This window comes from Mesoplodon mirus (assembly GCF_964341445.2).
Source record: "Mesoplodon mirus genome assembly, chromosome: 4".
NCBI classification, from domain to species: Eukaryota; Metazoa; Chordata; class Mammalia; order Artiodactyla; family Ziphiidae; genus Mesoplodon; species Mesoplodon mirus.
This window is the reverse complement of record NC_138979.1, coordinates 30391344-30414070: the sequence shown is the minus strand read 5'-3', so window position 1 is coordinate 30414070 and position 22727 is coordinate 30391344. Positions and strand designations below refer to the sequence as shown.

General features: G+C 50.1%; 1 protein-coding gene across 3 annotated transcripts in view; it reads left to right on the top strand.

The window, feature by feature from the left end:
* The window catches only part of PCSK6 (proprotein convertase subtilisin/kexin type 6), a gene marked incomplete at its 5' end in the record, with an annotated part of 195603 nt that overhangs the window by 43450 nt on the left and 129426 nt on the right, over positions 1–22727 (top strand). For all 3 annotated transcript variants that reach the window (XM_082618307.1, XM_082618306.1, XM_082618308.1), the window contains 3 exons: positions 6055–6159; positions 20949–21059; positions 21575–21718. In XM_082618307.1, coding sequence (XP_082474433.1) covers positions 6055–6159; positions 20949–21059; positions 21575–21718 — 360 coding nt within the window. The remainder of the gene's footprint in view (positions 1–6054; positions 6160–20948; positions 21060–21574; positions 21719–22727) is intronic.

The window sequence follows — 22727 nt, the reverse complement described above, 5'->3', positions numbered from 1 at the left end:
TTCTGGCACCAGGGACTGGTTTCATGGAAGACAACTTTTCCATGGACGGGGGCGGGAGGTGGGGGTGGTTCAGAGGGTAATGGGAGCGATGGGGAGCGGTGAGGAGCGGTGGGGGGCGGTGGGGAGCGGTGGGGAGCGGCAGAGGAAGCTTCGCTCGCTCGCCTGCCGCTCACCTACTCTGTGCGGCCCAGCTCCTAACAGGCCTGGGGGTTGGGGACCCCTGTAACAGAGGAATCTGTTAGAGAGAAACCACATCCAGCTCTCCTCACTATGGGTTCTTTGATCTCATTTCTTCCAGTGTTCTGGCTGAGAGCTCTTAGTAAGGTTTTTAATGATGTTCTAATGATGTTACCAGTTTTATCAGCTAATGTGTATAATTACATATCAGTGTCGAGTGAAGAGATGGGAGCATCACAGACTCAGCGGATTGTTCATTTTCTGTGGTGGCAGGCTGAGAGAATGACTCTAATTAACGCATTGTGAAAATATGAAGGATACGAAAGAGAAAAAGCATTTATGGAAATTTTATGTCGTGACTGACACTCCCCTCCCACCACCCCCTCCCGAAAAACACAACAAAAAACACCTCTCAGATCGGAGATCAGATTCATTGAGGAAGAACAGATTGAGGTTTTGGGGGTTCAGCGCTGAGCAGGACTGGTAGGCAGCCTGGGAGGGCGGAGAAGAGCTTCTATTCCGTGCTCCGGAGGAGGAAGAGGAGGCTGCCAGGGCCCTCAGGCAGCAGGGTTCTGTTGCAACCGCCGCCCCCGTATTGACGGAGCAGGTTGCTTAGGCGCTGGCTGCGGAAGCAGTGCCCAGAGCATGGGCGTGGTGGCCAGGGGAGCACAGCAAGGCCAGGCCAAGGGACAGCATCCAGGATGGCCAGGGCTGCCGAGCCAGGACAAGTGCCTACTTTAATGTCAATACAGATGCCAAGTAAAAATAAAAATGCTTTCTTTTTTTTTTTTTAACATCTTTATTGGAGTATAATTGCTTTACAATGGTGTGTTAGTTTAGAATGTTTTCTTTCTTAGGGGTTTACCCTGAATTTAAGACGTCTTTTTGCCAACGCCACCTTTTTGTCTATTCTTCTGCTTCCAACTCTTGTCAGTTTGACCCTGAAGCTGCACCAAAAGTGTAGCAATAGTCCTAAGCCCTTACTGTGTAGCTGTTTGTCATTTGGTGTAAGATGTCATCACCTGTTTGTCTGTGGGCACAATGGGGAGAGTTGGCTCAGGAATTGGGAGCCCCTGAGGGTAACGTTGGGCTTAACCCCCTGGGCCTCAGTCTTCCCATCTGTAAAATGGGGTCATCTCTGTGGTTCCTCCCCCCACCCCTGTCTGTGAGGCCAGAGGACAGTTAGCTGTCCCTCGTGTTTAACCAAGCCAGTGGCCACGTCCCCAGAGTTACCTGCCCTCCTGTCCTCTTATCTCATGAAGGCACCCGGAGAGCTCAAGGGGCAGCTCCCAAGTGGGGAGGGCATAACTGGGGTTGACACGGCTGTGGTGGGGGAGGTGACAGGGTGGGCAAGGGGGACGGGGCAGGAAATGGCTATGTCGTAAATGCCACATCATCCAAGCTGGGCTGTGTCCCACTTGCAGTCAGGGCACCCGCCTCCTGCTCTGCCATCCCTTGATCCTTTCCAACCTTCTGCCCGTCTCGGAAACCTTATATTCCTGACCCAGGCCTGATGCCATGGGGAGAGCTGAGCAGAAGGCAGCGCAGCGTGAGTCAAACAGACAGGAGTGACCCGGGGGGCATCAGACAAGGATGGTGCTTGGAGAAAGGGCAGCTCAGTGACTAGGTAAGATGCTGAAGGCGCTGGCATTGCAGCTGCACTTGTGTTTTTAAGCAGAGCCCCTCGGTGTGTGGACTGGTGGTCCCCAGCCCTTAGAGAAACCATGTCCAACCTCAGAGACTTTGGTGGACTCCCTAGACACACTCAGCAACAAATGCTAGAAATCGCAGGTTGGCAGACAATTTCTGTAAAGTCCACATGTGACCTGTTCCAGGCGTGGGGGCCAGAGGGTCTCTGTAGCCACCACTCAACTCTGGCATCACAGTATGAGAGCAGTTGTGGGCAGGAGGTAAGTGAACGCTGGTGGCTGTGCCCCTGTAAAGCTTTATTTATAAAAACAGGAGTTGTGTGTATGTCCAAAAGAATGGAATGCAGGGTCATAGACTGATACTTGCCTACCCGTGCTCAGAGCAGCATGATTCACAATAGTCAAAAAGTAGAGGCAACCCAAGTGCCCATCAGTGGATGAACAGATAAACGACCTGTGACTTGTACACACAATGGAATATGATTCAGCCTGAAAAAGGAAGGAAATTCTGACACCTGCTACAGCATGGGTGAACCTCCAGGACATCATGTTAAGGGAAACAAGCCAGTCACAAAAGGGCAAATGATCCTGCTGAGACAGCTAGAGTTGTCAGGTTCACAGAAACAAAGAGCAGATGGTGGGTGCCCTGGGCTGGGAGAGGGGGAGGGGAAGCTCGTGTTTAACGGGGACAGAGTTTCAGTTTGGGAAGATGAAAAGATTCCGGAGGTGAAGGTGGTGACGGTTACGTGACAGAGCGAATGTGCCCAGTGCCCCTGAACTATACACTTAAACATTGTTACAATCATAAGTGTTATGTCTGTTTTACCACAATTTTAAAACTTAATGTACAAAAACACAACATAGACAAGATTTGGCCCATGGGCCATCGTCTGCCCACCACTGCTCTGAATGAGTTAGTACTTGATAACCACACAGTGTAGCCACAGGCTTCGGGATATCATGTTCATCCAAGCTGCAGAGGGTGCCCAGGCCTCTCACAGTACCTGGATTCCCTCCTGAGCATCTGGGCCCTGTCTTCCTCCTTCCTTCCTTTTCCTACCCTTGCAGTCATTCCAGCGTCAGGCAGCCCTTTCTGTCCCGTGCCCTGTCAGGCCTGTGTTTGCCTGACATTCAAATCTTTGGTTTCAAGGAAGGAAGGTGTCTCTCCTCATGCTTTCACCCCGGCTTCTGGAGGGGCAGAGGGTGGATGGAGGTGCACAGAATCTCAGGGGGATCTGGAGGGCCGCTTCCAGATTCCCGAACAGCCAGTGACCCAACTCCCTCCCCTTTTTTCCTGAGTCAGATTCCAGCTTTTCCTTTAGCTGGGCAGGAGGGGGGCCTTGGCTGGCGTCCCCTTCTCCCCTGCACCTAACCCTAACCCAGACCCTAACCCTCCCCAGATCCTAACCCTAACCCAGACCCTAACCCTCCCCAGATCCTAACCCTAACCCAGACCCTAACCCTCCCCAGATCCTAACCCTAACCCAGACCCTCAGCCTCCATGCTGTGCTGTATATAAGCTTCCAAACAGATGTGGCATTGGCCATTGCTGCCCTCAGGGGCAGTTGGCTGGGTCAGGACCGTGAGAACCATCTGTTCTTCCCTTGAATTACTCAAAGAGAATGACTCCCGTCAGCTCAGACCCTCTGAGCCATTGCTCAGGATGTGGCTGGATAGGGGCAGAGGCAGGGGCCTGGGTGGCCTTGGGACTGGCCTTTGAAGAGAGGCTTGGCTGCTCTGAGGCCAGGTGCTGCCCTGAATGGCTTCCAGGGCTACCCTGACATGGGTCTGCTTAGGGTCAGCAGCTCTTCAATTAATCCATCCCCTTGCCAGCAAATTTGATTCAACTCTTAGTTTCTCCGTGTCCCTGAGTGGAAATTGACTTGAATGCCTGGAGTTAAAAGACCAGAAGTTGTGAAACATCTCCCAGGGAAGGTAGCAGCTTATAAGCAAACATGCTGATTAAACATTGCTGTTAAGTTAAGACTCCATTATTGCTAAATAACAGCTCTGGCTTGTTCTAGGAGGAGCCCTTTGACATACATAACAATTAACTTTGTTGAAGAAGTGAGCAGTTAACTGTAGAAGGAGAAAAAAAAGTGCTTTTGTGCAAAATAGGGCAGAAATAATGAGGTTTATGATGGTAGAACAGTGTCTTGAGGTAGAAAATGAACTGAAAATCATAACTGCAGAAAACTGTATATAGAGCACTTCCTACCTGCTGGGCACTCAGCTGGCTCTTTATATATAAAGAGCTGTACCTGACTCTGTACATATTTAGAGAGAGAGAGTCTTGGAGCAACCCTTAAAAGTAGTAGTTAGTTTTCTCACAAGGAAACTGAGACTCATGGAGGGTCTGAAGCCCAGGTCACCCAGCAGGAATGGTTGAGTTGAGGTCTGTCCTAGACCCGGTGAAGGACTGAAGGAGCCTTGGAGAAGAGCCAGAGAGAGAATCCCAGCTCTCAGTACGGCCAGGATTTCTCGAACACCCACTAGGTTCAAGGCTCTAAACTAGGCACTATACAGATGATACCTGCTTACCCTCATGACGATCACGGTATTCACTGTTCTGTGCTTGTAAGCGACAGAAACACCCTGGAGCAAGCTTAAGTGAACAAGGACGTTCTTTATTTCAAGGACACGTGGGTGTCTCTAGAAACTCAAGAACAGGATGCATCCAGACTGCCAGGCTTTCTGGCAATGAGGGCTGAAGGGTATAGTAAAGTGGGCTCTCTCTGTAGATACTTGCTTGATCTTCTTGTGGAAAGATGTGGAAATGGCCACTCAGAGCCTCCACGTCCCTCCAGGTCTCTGCCTGGGCCGGTCCACTCTGCTGGGGACGTCTTGTAGCAGATGCAGTGTCTGTGAGTAGAAGGTCTTGGTGAATTGGGTGGACATTAGTCCTACTTAAACAACTGCATGGGGTAAGTAGTTTTATCCCCATTTTACACGTGAGGAGTTGAGATTTGCAGGAGGTGAATCTTGCCTGAGATCACATGATCATTGGCGGTGAAGGGAGTGGGCAGGGCTTGGATTAGGTCTATCTGACTGGAAACCTAGGCTCGTCATCACGACATCTAACTGCTCTAGAGGACAATTCACCCTAAATGCACTCTTTTTTTTTTTTTTACGGTACACGGGCCTCTCACTGTTGTGGCCTCTCCCGTTGCGGAGCACAGACTCCAGACGCGCAGGCTCAGTGGCCATGGCTCACGGGCCCAGCCGCCCCGTGGCATGTGGGATCTTCCCGGACTGGGGCATGAACCCGTGTCCCCTGCATCGGCAGGCGGACTCTCAACCACTGCGCCACCAGGGAAGTCCTAAATTCACTCCTTAATCAGGCGCTGGAAAAGAAACTAGGATGGTTTAGCCTGAAAAGGGCAGCGTGAGAGTCTATATAGTATTCGGTCAGAAAGCTCTCCTCTTCAGTTAGAAAGCTCTGCTGTCAAGGATGGTGACCAACCAGCTGTTTTCAACAACCAGTGGAAGTTAGAACGAGAAGCAGGTCTTCTGAGAACAGTGTCCTGATGCTCCAGGGTCGTGAGACTCGAGAGCAAGTCGGTGCTGTGGGGCGTGGCCAGCGGGAGCAGCCCATCGGAGGGCCACATTGACCGCTCTTCTATGTCCCCTCCAGGCCTCAGGCTGAAATCTGTCCTGACAAACCACTGCTGGCAGAAAACTGGGGTACCCTGGGGGCTTGGATGTTCTCAGCTGACCTTTCCGCAATCCCCAAGCAGATGAGGCCGAGTGTTTGCCTTGGCTCCCTTGTTGCACTTGAGAGTGAATGTTCATTCTTAGATATTTCAGTTTACCCATGGGGTGGAAAGGATGGAGTTTGTTTATAAATGAATATTTTGGTGTAGACCTGACTTGACACTAACTTAGCTACTTCACGGATGCTTGACCCTAAATGAACATTAATTCATGTCTAAAAAAACTTGGCCAAGATAATACAAACTTTAAATGATATGACCTCATCACAAGATTTGGAGAGTGTGTGCTTCATTGGAAAATACTACCTAGTGTTGTTTATCCAAAAGGAGTCTCTGAATCGACCTTCACGTTCACAGATGCTGAGTCTGCCAGAGACTTGAGTGGGGAAGTGTAATGAAGGGTATGTTTCCTTTGGGAGCTGGATGAGCCTCTCAGAGGAAGGGGGAGATGTTTATGGGATGCAGGATTTTGTAAGACTGTATTGACTGGTGATATCCTGCTTCTTGTTTTGCAGATCGGAAACCTGGAAGATTACTACCATTTTTATCATAGCAAAACCTTTAAAAGATCAACCTTGAGTAGCAGAGGCCCTCACACCTTCCTCAGGATGGACCCCCAGGTACAAATCTCTGCTCCCTGTGCAGGATGCTTCTTTAGGGCCTAGGGTATTGTTTGCTTATTGTTTGGGTCTGTGGTTCTGAAAATGCCTGAGTCTGGATTTTAATGGGATTCTAGATAGCCTTTCGTTTTCCATATCCACTTGGAATAAAACAAGACAGATGTGCAGCTACATATCAGACCATCTAAAGGCTCCAGATATTTGGGTTCCTTGGGAGACTTGGGAATTTAAATTCTTGACTTCAGTTTGAAGTAACAGTCAAATGACTATAGATCTAATATTTTAAATCTTTAAAAATCAACAAAATACACAGTAGTCAGAAGAGATAAATATGTGAATCTTACCCATAAAGGCTATGCAATTCAAGCTAGCATTTTAATAATGAAATTAGAATTTGGACAAGTGGATGTTTTTGTGATTGTCATAACACATATCTTAATGGTTACCATGAACTTAAAAACCTGGGCAGTAAATATAACTCTTTTTTCCTTAAAAATTCCTGTGATCTCTGAGATGAAAACAAATGTAATTTGAAAAGAGGCTGACATTTTTAGTATAGTTCATATTTATTGGGTGGTTAATTATACTTTCTGCATAGATTTTAGATTCATATTTGACAAATATCAATCAACAGATACTTGGTAAGATTAAAATTGTCAGATGGTCAAGTGAGCCTTTGATGACTTCATTCATTCACCAGGTGATTTTGGAATACCTGCTACGTGTCACGCTGTCTCCACAGCAGGGCTGTCAGAGTGGATGGTGGGGCTGACAGTCTATAGAAGAATATGTGATATGTCACAGGGCATTGAGCGCTATGAGGGACAGTGAAGTTCAAGTGAGAAGCAGTAGCAGCCCCAACAAAGAAATGAGGCCATTGGTAAATCGTAGTTTTAGAACATGGAAATCACCTTCTCTTAAAAGCAATGTGTGAAATGTTCACTTGGGCTCCCAAGCTGGCACATGGCACTCCTTCAGTGATCCCCAGAGAACATGGATAATAAAGTTTCCTTGGGGAAATTGGCCTTGGTGTTGTCCCAAGCCACCCCACTGATAATCGTGGATACTTTTGTGTTGGCGGAGCTGGGGGTAGTGGGAGAGATGGTGTATCCCTGAGAACTGCACCTAAAACATTTCTCCAGGACATGACCTTGTGGTGGTCTGGTTTTAAGAACATGAGGAAGTGGTCCCTGTGAAACTAATTCGTGCAGTTGGGCTCTGACAAAGTAGACATGTAGTGTATGGTTCTGAGTTCATTTTATAGGTGGGTAGAAGGATGGATGGATTGAAGTGTGGGTGGGTGGACAGACTGAAGGAGATAGATAGCAAATATTGTGCTAATTCCATTCTTCCTTCATAGCAGGGAAAGGAATTTAATGTTTTTGTTTTGTTTGTTTGTTTTATTATTTATGCATGGATGCATGCTGCATCAGGTCTTAGTTGCGGCATGCTGGATCTTTTAGTTGCAGCACGTGGACTTCTTATTTGCAGCATGCGACTCTTACTTGCGGCATGCAAACTCTTAGTTTAGGCATGCACGCAGGATCTAGTTCCCTGACCAGGGATCGAACCCGGGCCCCCTGCATTGGGAGCACTGAGTCTTACCCACTGGACCACCAGGGAAGTCCCAGGAATTTAATGTTTATGAAGGGATTAGTACGTGCTCAGGCAGTTTACATGCATCCTCCCACCTGACCGTTTGGGGCTGTGTTTATACCCCTATGTGTTCATGCCATGGAGCTTGAGGGAACGCTTTTCAAAGGGGCTGGTGTATTTTTTTTTCCTCTCGGAAGCAAAGCCAGGTGGTAGTAGCTAATTCCCACAGGATGGGGCCACTGGAGAAGGGCGAGCAGACCCGAATCACTGTAGAGCTGAGTGCAGAGTGCCCAGCCCGTCACCAAAGACATGTGGGTTCTATGTGGCTGTGGGGTTGGGGGAGGCGGGGTGGGGGGCTGAGGTTCTCAGTGGCCAGTCACCTGTCAGAGTGCGGAGACGTTTCTAAGCTAGGAAGGGAGTTGCTGCAGTGCCCTCCACAGTTTCTCTTGAGCAAGCAGTGATCTGTCTTGTGAGGACGGCATACTTGTCCTTGTCCGAAGCCTTCGGAGTTATTGTTCCCACAGAGGGAGTCACAGTGAGGGGCGCTCTGTTTGCATGGGGGAGCCCCTGCCCCCACCCCAGCCCTGTAGAGATGTGCAATGAGAAGAGGATGGGACAGTGGGTTTCTTGGTCCCCTTTCTGTCACTGACCAGGGTTCTTACCCTCCTTAATCAAAAGAAATGGATAAAAGGCCAGACAAGAAATTCAGGTAAGGCTTTACTGGGGCCCCGCTGCAGCAGAGGGGAGCGGGAACAAACAGCAGGTGCCCTTGCTAGCTCCCTGATGGGAGCTGAGCCTGTTCCTTATATGGGGTGAGGGTAGGGGGTGTGTCCAGAATTGGGGCCAGAGGGGTGGCTTAGGTGGTGGTGAGTGCAAGGGGCATATGCAGTCCCCTGCGTTTGCTCCTGATCCTCTGCTTTTGCTTCTGATCCCCTGCTTTTGCTCCCCGCTCTTCAGAAGTGGCAGTTGGGTTTTTGGTCTTTTTGTATCTTGCTGTCCATAAATTGCCCAAACTGTACACGCATGCAGTTACTTTTTTAGTCCCTTATAGTTTCTTTGTATTTTGTTGCTTGAGGAGACGTTTGTCCAGGTGCAAGTACTGCAGCAAAGGGTCCCAGGTCCCAGGTCCCAGCCTGTCTCATTTCCTGAGGGATTTTGGAGGATGAAGCTGTTTCTCAATTGTTAGAACTATTTCTATTAGTTAGACATAATCTGTGTTTTAGGGGGCCCCCACTCTTCTTTAGTGACTAAATTTTAAAACTCGTAAAGGTATTCAACTCAACTCCTCCATCCTTCCTTCCAAAAGTATTAATTATGCACCTGCTGGGTGCGAGGCCCTGTGCCCCAGGGGATGCAGAGATGCCCGCCCAGCGGGTCTCCTCTCTTGTCAGCACCAGCGGAGCAGGACACTGCAGCCCGAGCATCAGACGGCAGGAGGCGGCTGAGGAGAATTCCGGGCGGGCCCCAGCCAGCCTCCTCCAAGGCATCTAAGATGATGGACTTGGGCATTGTGGGTGGGTTCAAAGTACTGCATTCAGTCTGGGTCTGAGGGCAGGGTATTCCGGTCATCAGCTGTGTCCTTGAAGGAAAGAGAAGGAAGGAGAGACTTCCAAAGGCTATGGCAGTTAAGTTTTTCAAATAAAAATCCCTTTTGTACAGAGCTTCTTAATAAGCTCCTGGCAGGGCCGCTATCAGACCATCCTGCCAATAAAGAGGAAAGAGAGAAAAGGTAAACAGCCCTCACATTCCAGCACAGCCTGCAACTCCCACGTGATTGGCTGATTGTTTCCTACAGTTCTAATTAAATGCTTAGCCCCAGGGAACGCACATAGACATCCGAACCCAATTCCGAATACAAATTCAGAATTGTAACTGAAATGCCTCTGTTTAAATCATTCTAGTTTTAATGCAAACCAAATCAATTAGCTGTCACTCTAATATTTACTCTACCTAGTCGTTCCAGTGAAATATTGGGTAAAATTAGCTATTTTACAAAAGTGTTTAGTGTTATCTTGTCCTGCAGCACCAGGACATTTTCCCACATGAGCAAAGCGTTTTTGTGTCACCTTCTCGATTGGAGAGTCGTGTAATTAATATTATTGAGAAAGGGAGAAGATGATTTAATATTATTCAGAGTCATTGGAATGCAGTTGCCATCGTGTTTGAATGACCAAACTGGAGATGAATGTTATAGGGCTTAGGATAAAGCTCAATCGAATGCAGATGGTACTTTATTTTAATTAGCTCCAGTCCCTATTGTATAAAATTGCTTTGATAAGTGGTGGAATTTACAACCCACCCTACTTCGCGTGAAAGCTGATAGAGTGTACATTTGTTGAACAAAACGGAAACAACACACAAGCAGGAGGGAAGATTTAAGACTTCAGCCACACGTGCACACACATTTATTAAGCATCTCTTTGCTCCGATCTCATACCAGCATCGTGCGGTTGTTTTCCTTCCATTCTTAATCACCTTTACTTGATGTATTTAACTACCTTTGGAAAGGGCCATTTTGCTCCAAGGGGTTTGTGGACCAGCCCTCTCCTTGGGAGAACAGCCCAACTGTTCTCAGGGTGCAGTATCAGTCACTGGGTTTTTCCAAGGGCTGTCATTTAAGCCAACTGAGGGCATTTGTTTTTAACTTGTTCTTTTGCCAAAAGTCGGGAGAAGGGTGGATGTTACTGAAGCACCAGCCAATAGCTGTAAGGGCTCCCAAATTTTTTAAAAATTACTTGTTCTGATTACGTTCCAAGCTGGCTTATAGTTCGACATTGCTGCTGCATCTTCCAACCCTTACATTTTAGAATGATGACTCTGGTTCAGCCCTTCCCTTGCGTGCTCAGCCAGATGGATGACGGAAATGGGAGGATAAAGATGTTATTAGGGGGGCCCTCGGTGGCTCCTTCCGGGGTGGTGGGAGGCTTCGGGTTGACGCTTTGTTTCAGTCCTTCAACGCTCAGGAGCTGGAAAATGATTTCCAGGGCCGGAGTGGGCATTCTGTTTTGTAGGATGGGACTTTGCCCCAGAGTCTAATCAGAGCTCAGTTTTTTTTTTTTTTTTCCAGCAGTGATGCAACGTTTAAGCAGATCTTTCCATTAACCACAGAGGGAATTTTATCTGACAGTCTTGTGTGCTAGAGCCATTTGGAGTGCAAACAAACAAAAAGTTCCTGGCAAATACCAGCACATAGACAGGAAGTGACCGCATTGATCTGGGGGTTGATGAACTGCTAGATGGGCTGGGGGGAGGGTGGGCTGCCACATGGGGCCCGACAGGTTCACCCGCGTGGGGACAGCAGGGCTTCAGCTGTCTCTTCACGTTTCAGCACAGCCCTGCTGGGTCTAGTGAACTGGACGCTACCAGTTGGTAAGCAGTTAGGATTTTCAAATAGGCTTTAAAAGATGGTGCTTTATGATTCCACCGGCAGGCTTGACGCTTCCACTTAGATGCCTCTAAGATGTCTCAAAGTCACCGCATCCCAAAGCCAAGTGACCATCCCTGACCGCACCTCTGTCTCACAGAGAAGCCGCCCCTCCCCCATGCCTGTTCCCCCACCCTCCTTCCACCACCCATGCAGCCCGTGCCCCTGGCCTGTCCTCTGGCCCCTGGACGCTGCACGGCCCCTCTCACTGGACAGCTGTGGGCATCCTTGACCAACACCAGTCTGCTCTCCACTGTCCTGAGGGAGCCTATGAAACATGCCTGTCATGGTGCCACCGCCCCTGGGAATGTCCTGCCCAGGTCCCCCTTGGTCTGGCCTCCCTGTGGCCCCTGGACCCCCGCCACGCTGGCCTTTAAGATCCTCATCGGATGACATTTGCCCTTTCCCCCTGCGCAGCCTTGGCACATACTGGCTACCCCTGTGTCTCTCTCTGGTCTTGGCCTGTGCATCCCCGCCACTGGGAGCTGGCTCAGCGGCTGCTCCTAGTGGTTGGATGTCAGCGCTCTGGGTCTGCGAGGTCCCCTCAGCATCTGCCTTCCCCAGGGACTCCAGGAGCGGAGGGGTCGTGGCTGTTCAGATCTTGTCCCAGCACGGAAGTGACTGGGCCAGAGTGCATCTGGCAGTGTTCGCAGCTGCCCGCTGCTGCAGGGGACGCACCGTCTTAAAGGGTTTAGTGGTCACATGGGCGTCCCCCTCCCTGAGGTTCCCAGCGCCATGAGGGCAGTAAGGAGCCCATCCATCGGCTCTCGGGCCCCCACTTTGTTCCTGTAACGTCTGTTTCCTGGCCGCCTTGGAGACAGCGCCAGGACCGCAGGCCCAGGTGGGAGCGAGGAGGGGTTTCATTTGCTGGGGATCCAGTAATGACAGGGACCAGGGACACGGCTGGTGGGAGCTGCAGGTGGTTCCAGGAGGCCTGGAGCGCGAGGCCGGGCAGAAGCCGTGAGAGGCAGGGGGATGGGGGGCGGGGGGAGTTCGGGGTGAGACGCACACAGTCCGCCTTGTGCCGGGGGGTGTCACGTTCTCCGGGGCCAGGGCCGCCCTCACTTGCTTTCACTCCAGGTCCGGCAGGCTACCCAGTAAATAGCAGACAACGGACCCTTAGTGTTTATTGAAACAGATCTCAGTTTTCAGGGAGGAGGTTCACGTAGCAAGTTGTATCTGTTACCATTTGCTCATCAACTTCTTTTTACCTAAAGGACTTTAGAAGTATCTTGTGGCCCTGGTTAAACTGTGACAAAAGCCCTGAAGAGGGCTTGAATTCATCAGGCTGCAGAACGACGGACATGGGGCCAGCCGGGCAGTGTGCTGACCAGCGTCTGGCTGGTGACCGTGGGGAGCAGGGCTCCTTCGGCCGCCTGTCCGTCCTGTGTGAGTGAAGGCAGGTGATCCTCGGGGACGGGGTGCTTCCCGTCAGAGCCTCGGTTTCCCGAAGTCCATTCATGTTTCCCATTATTAGCAGGAGGAGTGGTGCCAGCTCTCACCAGCTGTAAGTGGTCACCTTTTGGCCCGTGTAGTTCAGCTTGGATGGAACGAATTCGAGAGGTGGCCTGTTGAGGAAGGGGGGACAGGCCTGGGTCCCCACTTGCCTCTGTGATGTGGGAGGAGGAGGGGGAGGTCTTCTAGGCTGAGTTAGATCAGCTTTTAGATTTTGGGTTCGTCTTCCTTCTCCTCTGCCTCTTCTACTGCCCTGGCTCACGGATTTCCATAGCAACCCGGCATCTCCTCCCTACCCCAGGTGGTACTCTCAGGAGGGCTCGAGTGTCTCCCTGAGACATGATCTAACAAGGCTGTTTAACCATCACTCGCTTGTGGGGCTGGTGCCCTGTGCCCCAGGAAGATAAGCGTGGGAGTATCAATCCTCATATGGAGTCGGACCCCAATCCACTTGCCACCTCCACGAGCCTGGCTGAGTCCCATGCTTCTTAACCATGTCGGAATCACAGGCCCCTCTGCAAAGTTGATGGAAGTTGTGGACGTTCTCTCTCTCCAGAGGAGAAAAGAAGTCATGTGCTCACATCTATGCTGCTCTGCATCCAGCTTCTGGGGGTTCCTGGGACGTAAGCCTGCCCTTCCATCCTCTAGGATCTCTGGGCCCCAGGCAGGAAGTCCCCAGCGTGACTACCACTCAGCTCCTACGTGCCTGAACCATTGCCTGTCCTGAGAGAAGGACCACCTTGCACACTGTAAGGTGGCGCGCACTTGTCATGGAGGATTATTTTCCTTTCTTTGAATCCTCACTTGGTGAGTTAACTTCTCACTGCTCTTCAGCTGGTGGAAAGTTGACCCAACACGTGTTGGGACAGGTGTTGAGAGCAGTCGGTGTTGACGGGACTTGAGATGTAAAGGTCCAGGCTGCTGAGTGCAGGGGTCACAGAAATGGGCTAGTTCGGCCCCTCCCTCAGCTGGAGGCTGAGGCACAGAGGATGGGGTCAAAGGTTGACCTTCCCCCATGCTCCCGCTGCACTGTTCTCTCCTGGAAGAGGCCTGAGGGTCTGGGGACCCCTGGACACTTGGGGGTCTGGCCTCTGACATCTTCCAAGGATTTGCCCTGATCTGCAGGCAGGGCTGGCTCTGTCACAGCAAACAGTGGAGGGAATCCCTGTCCTTCCACAGTGACAGAATGAGATGTCCCTCCCTTTGATGAAGATAAGGGAAAAAGAAAAGGGAAAGCTGGCCAGAGCTGTCTCCCTTACCCTGGACACAGCTGTGCACGAACACGAACCCTAAATAGAACACACTGCTCTTCCCCTCGCACCGGTGGAGATCTGGAGGGTATGGGGACGAGGATCTCGGAGAACAGCCTTTGTTGCCTTAGCTCCCTCTCAGAGCAAAGCCCCTGGAGCCCCTTCTAGGACCTACCAGCTCCTAAAGATGCCCTGGGGCTTCCCGAGCCTGGTGGAGCCCGTTAGAGGTGGACGGCTTTAAGGCAGAGCGTAAGCGTGTGGTGGCTTTGGGTGGAACGCAGGGGTCATTCATGCTGTCTCTGGTGGCATTGGCTCATAGGAGGAAACTTGAAAATAACGTGACAGCAACCCCCTTTTGCACTTGTTGAACCCAGGACTGATGTGCCAGGCTGCCTTCTGTTCTGGCAGTGTGCCCGTGGCCCCAGGAAGAGGATGCGGCTGGGGCTGCCCAAGGCACGCCTGCCTAGATGACGCTCGGACAGCTGTACAACCGGCAGCGCTGATTGGGATCCTGCTTGTTTACATGACTTCTTTCTAAGCATCTTTTTTTTTTTTTTTTAAACATAAAGATTTTTAAGGGAATAGTTTTTTAACATTCTATTTTTTAAAATATATATATTTATTTATTTATTTGGTTGCACCAGGTCTTAGTTGCGGCAAGTGGGCTCCTTAGTTGAGGCTCCAGGGCTCCTTAGTTGTGGCATGCAAACTCTTAGTTGAGGCATGCAAATGGGATCCAGTTCCCTGGTCAGGGATTGAACCTGGGCCCCCTGCATTGGGAGCGTGGAGTCTTATCCACTGCACCACCAGGGAAGTCCCTCTAGCATCTTTTAAGTTTACCTCCTCTTATCTACAGAGCAACATTCAACAGATAGCGAATTTTAATTTGACTTCTCAAGAAGAAAGCTGGAGGAAGCGTTGCCTCCAAAAGAAAGCGTTGCTCTTCACCTCATCATGAGAAGATGATAAAGTCTTCGCGACAAGAATGTTTAACGGGAAACATACAGAAAATGGATGAAAGGAAGAGGGTCAGAGTGAAGTCCCACCTTCAAAATATGACTTTGAAGAAGTCAAGACACTTTATACAGGTTTATAGAAGTTTGCCCAGGAGAGATACTCTGTGTTGAGCTGGGGTTGCAGGTGGCAAACCTTGCTCTTGTCCAAAATCACTGATCTTCCACAAAAAGTCCACGCAGATCACCTGGGGGTCATGAAGACCCAGTGGCACTGTCTACTCCAAAGTGTTTCTGAAAGTCTGACTGTGGTTATAACATATTTGATATCTGAAGTGTATTCATTTAACTTCATTCCTTCGTTCAGGGAGCATTTAGTGAACTCCTACTGTATACTGTGCATCGCCTGGCACACAGAAGTATAGTGGTGAGTGAAACACAGCCCACGTTGTCTGCACAGGCCAGTGGGCAGCAGAGGGTAGTCACACCTACCCTGGACGCATCCGACCACAGCTGCGGTCCATGCCGGACAAGTCAGGTCAGGAAAGGCCTTCGCCCCTGGCAGAGACACACCTAACTTTGCAGCGTCAGCTTTCAATTTGCCTTTTCAGGAAGAAAGAGGACAGGACTTTAGTCCAACAGATCTTGCTGAGCAGGTCCCTGTTACAGGCAGGTGTTGGCTGAGAGCTGGAGAAACAATCGTGACTGAGACGCATCCCTCCCTCTGGGGGAAAATGAGCTTCTGAACAGCTGATGTCCACGTCCTGGGGTGGAGGCAGCGTCACCAAGCACACACCTGTGGGGGCACAGGAGCCCGGGGGGCCACCCTGGCCTCCCTGGGTGTCAGGGAAAGATGCCAGGTTGGGGATGGTTAAAGTGGAACACAAGTAAGTTGGCCCAGTGAAGGGGCACTGTGAGAGGCCTGCAGGTGGGGGGGTGCCAGGAGGGGCGAGAGGCGGGGCTGGAGGGGGCCCTGGTTGGGGGTCAGACCGCATCGTGCATCGGTCATGGGGTGGGGACACCCTAAGAGTCACATGACCGTCCAGATGCCAGGGGATCGTTGCCATGGTGAATCTTGGGGATGGGATCCTGACCCCTTGAGGAGATGGAATGTGTGACACTCGTGTTGGAGAGGATCCCAGCTTTGTTCTGACTTGGGGGACAGGTGGGCTTTAGTGCTGATGAGTTAGGAGAATCAGGAGGGTGAGAACGACCTGGGTATAGGGGGCAGGACCCACTTTGGGGCAGCTTTAGTTTTAGAGAACGGTGGGGAGTGGTGTCCAGGGCCCTGAGATGTGCAGGGGAGAGCCGTTAGGGTGGGGACTGCAGGCTTGTGTGGGTGGGGCTGCCAGCTAGAGGTGGCACCGCTGGGTACACCGGGACGGCCATTCTGTTCTGGTTTTTCAGATACTGGGGGGACTTCCCTGGTGGTCCCGTGGCTAAGACTACACGTTCCCGATGCAGGCGGCCCAGGTTCGATCCCTGGCCAGGGAACTAGATCCCACATGCTGCAACTAAGAGTTCGCATGCCGCAACTAAAAAGATCCCACATGTCACAGCGAAGATCCTGCACGAAGTAATTTAAAAACATACAATTTGGGGTACGAGCTGCTGCCTTGAGCCCCACCCCTGCCCCAGTGCTTTTCCTGCAGCCTCAGCCCATCCTCTGGGGGCCTCCGGATCCTCCGTTTAGCAGGACAGCCTCATGGATTCTCAAACATTTAAAATCTCGGCCCTGATCAAGGCTGTGATTTAAACCTGTATCAGTCTCCCAGGGCGGCTGTAACAAATGACCAACAACTGGGTGGCTTAAAACAACAGAGATGCGTGGTCTCACAGTCTGGAGTCCACAGGTCTGAAGCTAAGGTGTCGGCAGGGCAGTGGTCCCTCCGAGGGCTCTCAGGGAGCATCCTTCCTTGCCTCTTCCAGCTCCTGGTGGTTCCAGATGCTCCTCAGCTTGTGGAATCTGTCTTCACAAGGCCTCCTCCTCCTGTGTCTCAACCTCCCTTTGCCTGTCCTTTGTAAGGACACTTGTCACTGAATGACCACATCGCCAGAGCCTTAACTTAATTACATGTGCAAAGACCCTTTTCCCAAGGGAGGCCACATTCACTGGTTCTGGGTGAATGTACCTTTTGGGAGGCCACCAGTCAACTCTACAAAACCTAAAGAGAGTGATGTGGAATGAGCAGGGCCTTTCTTCTCAGCGATATTTCCCCTTCCTTCACTCCAGTGACCTGAAGGCTTTGCAGAGTGATTGGTTCTCTTCCTAAGAAGGCTGGGGACCCACCGTAAGAGCTCAGCTCTTACCATGCACGCTTAGTCACAATGTGTATTTTAATGTGCCCCAGGCCTACTCATTTGCAGGGTTACCTGGGTTTAGGACTTACCTTCCAAGTATATTCCTATGGCCTTGAAAGGCAGACAGTGTGTACCGCTGTCTGTCCCCTGCCTTTTTCACCAAGAGAATGTCTGAACACCTCCTCTAGGAGTTCTGAGGGATCTGATGGGCAGAGCACGAACGAAGCTACAGTGTGAAGTGACAGCCGGGCAGACTGCCAGCGAAATATGACGACTTTCCTTTTGCACTAGCCCTCTTAGGGGAGGGAGAGTACTGCCAATTCTTCGGAGCATCTCAGGCTGCTTTTCCTCATAGAGATAATCACAGGAAGAACATCACAGTCAGGCCCCCTCCCAGCCTGACTCTCCCCATCACCACCAGCTCACCGCTTGTATTCCTTCCTCTGCAGTTTTTTGGAATAGCTTCAGAAGGATAGGTGTTAACTCTTCTCTAAATGATAGAATTCGCCTGTGAAGCCATCTGGTCCTGGGCTTTTGTTAGTTGGAAGTTTTAAAATCACAGTTTCAATTTCAGTACTTGTGATTGGTCAGTTGCAGCTCACCGTTTGTTTGCGAGCTCTGCGGAAGAATCAATTCCACAAGTGACACGTCCTTAGGGATCCTGAACTGTGTGTTCCTTTGTCATAAAGAGCATCACTGTTCATGATGAGGGTACCCCTTGGGAAAGCTAAACTTTCAGGCACTTGGATTTGCACTTGGTGCCATCGGCACCCCTGACCTTCCCGGAGAGGCCAGCTGGCTCTGGGTTCCAACCTGAGGGGCCCCTGAAGCAGAGCTCTGGGTCTGAGCTGGAGGGTGGGACGGGGGCCTTGGTCCTGGATAGGAACCAGTGGTATTTACGCTCATACTCATGTTCCTAGAACCTAGCGCCGGACACACAGTGAGACTCAGTGCAACTTTGGTGAGCGAATAAGGGACCACGGGGGCCGTGCTCTCCAGAGAAATCAGGGCAAATCTGGAAAATGCCAGGATGATGGGATCCAGGAGCCCCTGCCCTTTCCTGGAGTTGGGTGAGAAGCAAGGCAGTGGCTGGAGCCTGGAGAAAGGAGATGGGGAGCAGGCTCTGACCAAGTGACTGTTGGCTGAGTCAGCCTCTGTGACTGGGAGGTCACCTGTGAATCCATCTCCACAGACCTGGCAAGTAATTTGTTATATCCAGTTCCATTGGCCTACAGTGCCTGGCTGTCTCTCAGAGTCTTACAATGACCCGTCTCAGGGGAGAGGGCTGCCCCGGGACCATGCCACAAGGAGAGCCTCCAGCTCTGCCACGGGCCCTGGGCCATCACAGCCCACCCTCAGAACTGTGTGTTAAGTTGGGTTCTTACCCAGAGCCCAGGAACGATTGGAGGCCAGGTGCCCTCACTCTTTTATCCCACTAGGGGATTGTTTTGTGACTTCTGGCAACATGCTTTCCCATGTCACCTGCCTGATTCGGGGGAGTCACCTACTCAGGCTTGGAAGAGGAGGGTTCACCTCCTCTGTGACAGGAAGTAAAGCATGGTGCGTGGCAAGAGCTGAGCTCTTCCAACCACAGTTGGAAGGCGCTGGTGCTGGTAAGATGGGTAGTGAGTCAGCCAGGCAAGGTGGACGGGAGCATCCCAGGAGCTTGGAGCTGTCAGTGGCTTGCCTACCACTGTACTTTACAACAGGTTGCCTAGCAGGTTAGGAAATACAGTCTTAGGTTTTTGACACTGAGTAAAAGCTTTCTGGTTTAGGCAGTAATATATGAGGAGGTTGCAAAATGCCATCAGAGGGTGTTATGAGCAAAATATCTCACTGTACAGTTTTATTTTCCATGGAAGTATCTATCAGTGGCAACTATAAATGATCCAGGACTTGGGCCTGGGCTTGTTTTAGTGCCTAATCCAAATGGTTTTTGAGCTCTTTGCAGCATTTCTCAGGAAGCTGATCTACTGGTGTTTTGTAGACAAGCCACATTGGTGGGGGGACAGGCTGTGATATTTCTTTCTAAGCATTTTGTCCTGGTGACCAACAATGCCTTGAGATCAGTCGTCACCCTTAGATGTGAATGAGGCTGTCCTCTCCTCCCTCAGGACCACGTGGGTAGGTCGAGGCTGAGCGGTCTGAGGGGAGCAGCTTGACCCTCGGACTTTGTGCCTTCATTCCCCTGGGGTCACCAGCCTTGGCCTGGCCTCCAGGTCAGCCAGGGTCCCCCATCATTTACCCTCCCGGAGGCTCCATCCTCCTCCTCCCCTTCACCTTCTCTGCCCTAGGCCACCTGTTGCCTTCTTGGAGCCTGCATCACACCCTGAGCTGTGTGGTGGGAGCCCCTGACTGGAGCACAAACTTCTGAGAGCAGGGCCTGGTGCCCACATCCTGCCCATCTCAGCCCCCTGTGCAGAGCTGAGCCCCAGCAGGAGGTGTACTGAATCAGGGGGCCCATAGCAGCAGGACCAAGAAAATATTTCAGTTCAGGGCACAAGGATTCAGGTCCCACATCTTTTAAAAGTGAAAAAACTCAGACTTCCCTGGTGGCGCAGTGGTTAAGAATCCACCTGCCAACGCAGGGGACACGGGTTCGAGCCCTGGTCTGGGAAGACCCCACATGCCGTGGAGCAACTAAGCCCGTTCATCACAGCTACTGAGCCTGTGCTCTAGAGCCCACGAGCCACAACTACTGAGTCCATGTGCCACAACTACTGAAGCCCGCACGCCTAGAGCCCGTGCTCCGCAACAAGAGAAACCACTGCAATGAGAAGCCCGCGCACTGCAACGAGGAGTAGCCCCTGCTTGCCGCAACTAGAGAAAGCCCAAGCGCAGCAATGAAGACCCAACACAGCTAATAAATAAATAAATAAATTTAAAAATAAATAGCTAAATAAATAAAAGTGAAAAAACTCTTCCACCTTGAAAAACTCTTACACACACACGTACACACATGTGAGGATAATACAGCCATGTGCCAAGCAGTGATGTGCATGCTTTATATGCCAGTTTATATGCCCGTGCTCCCTCATGACAAGCCACAATGATGCCCATCATACAGATGAGGCCAGGGAGGCTAACCGACTGAGTCACACAGCTGGTGAGTGTGGGGCTGGCTTTTAAATCCAGGCAGCCAGGCTCCTGGATTCCTGCTCTTAAATAACATTTATCCTGCCTCTCAAGCTTTTTTCCTTGGTTGTGAAGGCAGATCATGCCGATTGAAAGAAGTTTATAAAACCCTTAAAATAATTTAAAATTTTTAAATGAATAATAGTGTCACCATCAAGGAATTGCTGCTATTAATAGTTTGCTGTATCCCTTGCTAGATTTTCTGTACATGTTTTGGTACCATGTTTGAAGAAGCTGCTAAAAATGCCAGTATATGGATTATCATAATTAACCGTATCCTCCCTGTAAAACATTTTACTTCCAACTCCTGATCACCATTTGACCGGTTTCTCCCCTCTCTTCACTGTTTTCATACCCTTGCATGTATTTCCTTTTAATTAGGGACAAGGGTCACCAGAGAATCTATTGGCAACTTCACAAGGTCTTTTTTTTTTAGTAGAATCATTTCAAACTCTAGGAGAGTGGTCCTATTCCCTCCCCTACAGACCCAGACTAGTTCTTGTCTTTCAAATATGGTCATGTGAAGTGAAAACATCTCCTTGGAATTTACCATCCAAGACATCTAATAGACACAGATATTCATGGAAAAGGACAGCTGGAGCACCTACGCGGAGGCCACGTGAAACCAGGAGATCGTTTTTAAAACAAAAAGTAACTGCATTTCTCCCCTGGTAGGTGAAATGGCTCCAACAACAAGAAGTTAAACGCAGGGTGAAGAGACAGGTGCGAAGTGACACTCAGGCCCTTTATTTCAACGACCCCATTTGGTCCAACATGTGGTACATGGTGAGTAGGGCGTGGGCCTCTCTGTCCCTGGAGCGTTTGCAGTGCTGTGTTTCTGAGACGGGTCAGTTTCCCCCAACAAAGCTAAATTCTCATGACAGCTCCAAACAGACACACTTCATCTGAGTGTAAAACTCCTGTTTTAATGCTGTGAGGTGCAAGCTTTCTTGTGAAGTTTTTTTAATTATGTGAAAGTCCAAGGGGAGGGGCTCTTTGAGCAGGGGAGCGATTGGCTGCACAGCGTATGAGTCACTACATGGTGAGTGGTGAATGGAGCCCCTGAAGGGTGGTGGGTGTCCTGGGAAAGTGATGGACAGATCGCCGGGGCAGAAAAAGCAGTAGAACCTCCACGTGTACCATTCCCAGAAATGGGTGGTAGAAAAAGGGTCCTGCTCTATCAGGCATGGGAAAGCATTTTCTCCGTATTCCCTTATGAGCATAGGAGCACCTCTGCTGGGTTTGCGGGTCTATGTCAGGTGTGTCTGTGCTGGGGGGCTTTGTGTCTTCTGTGCCTGCAGCATTGTGGCGACAAGAACAGTCGCTGCCGATCAGAAATGAATGTCCAGGCGGCGTGGAAGCGGGGCTACACGGGAAAAAACGTGGTGGTCACCATCCTGGATGATGGCATAGAGCGGAATCACCCTGACCTGGCCCCAAACTATGTAAGTCAAGCCTTAAAACTGGCAACTGGCATGCAGAGACATTCAACTGCGCGGGTCGTTAAACAAGGACACATTTATAAAACGATAAGGTGCCTACCCCTCCCTATATCAGACAATACAGAAAACCGAGCTGGGTGGGCTGGTGAACCCAGCTCCCCTGCTACCCGGAGCCAGGGGTTTGCAGAGGGATTCGTTCACGTGTTAGAGGATTCACATGTACTTCTGGGAATGGGGTCCTAAGAAACTCAGAAACGTGTGCATGGAGGTCGCCATCAGATCAACATCAGCGACATGAGAAATGGCAGGGTTAAGATGCGGGCTTAGGACCCAAACTGCTGGGGCTCCTGTCCTGGCTCTGTGGCTTATTAACTCTGAGACCCAGGGCAAGTTACTTGACTTCTCTGTGCCTCAGTGTCACCGTCTGTAAAATGGGGTTAGTAACAGGACTACTACCTCCTCGGGTAATTGTGAGGATTAAATGGCTTCATAAATGTAAAGAAGAGAACCCAGCACATAGTAACTGGGAGAAAGGTATTTAGTATTCTGAGGCACCAGGGGTAGTGTTGTCTTAATTTTTGCTGTACAGCAAAGTGATTCAGTTATGCATATATATATATATATATATATATATATTCTTTTTCATGTTCTTTTCCATTATGGTTTATCACAGGATATTGAATATAGTTCCCTGTGCTATACAGTAGGACCTTGTTGCTTATCCATCCTATATATACTAGTTTGCAAAAGATGACAGTTTTGAAGTCAACAATCTGGAGAGCTTTTATAATGTTTTAAAAGGAAGTTAGGATATTACACGAATACTGTGATTATAAGTATATACACAAAAACATACATATTAAAAATATAAGATGAAGGAAATTCTGACACTTGCTACCACATGGATGAACCTTTATCTGATGCATGCTACCACATGGATCAGCCACATCGATGAAGACATTATCTAGGTCACAAAAGGACAAACACTGTATGCTTTCACTTACGTGAGGTC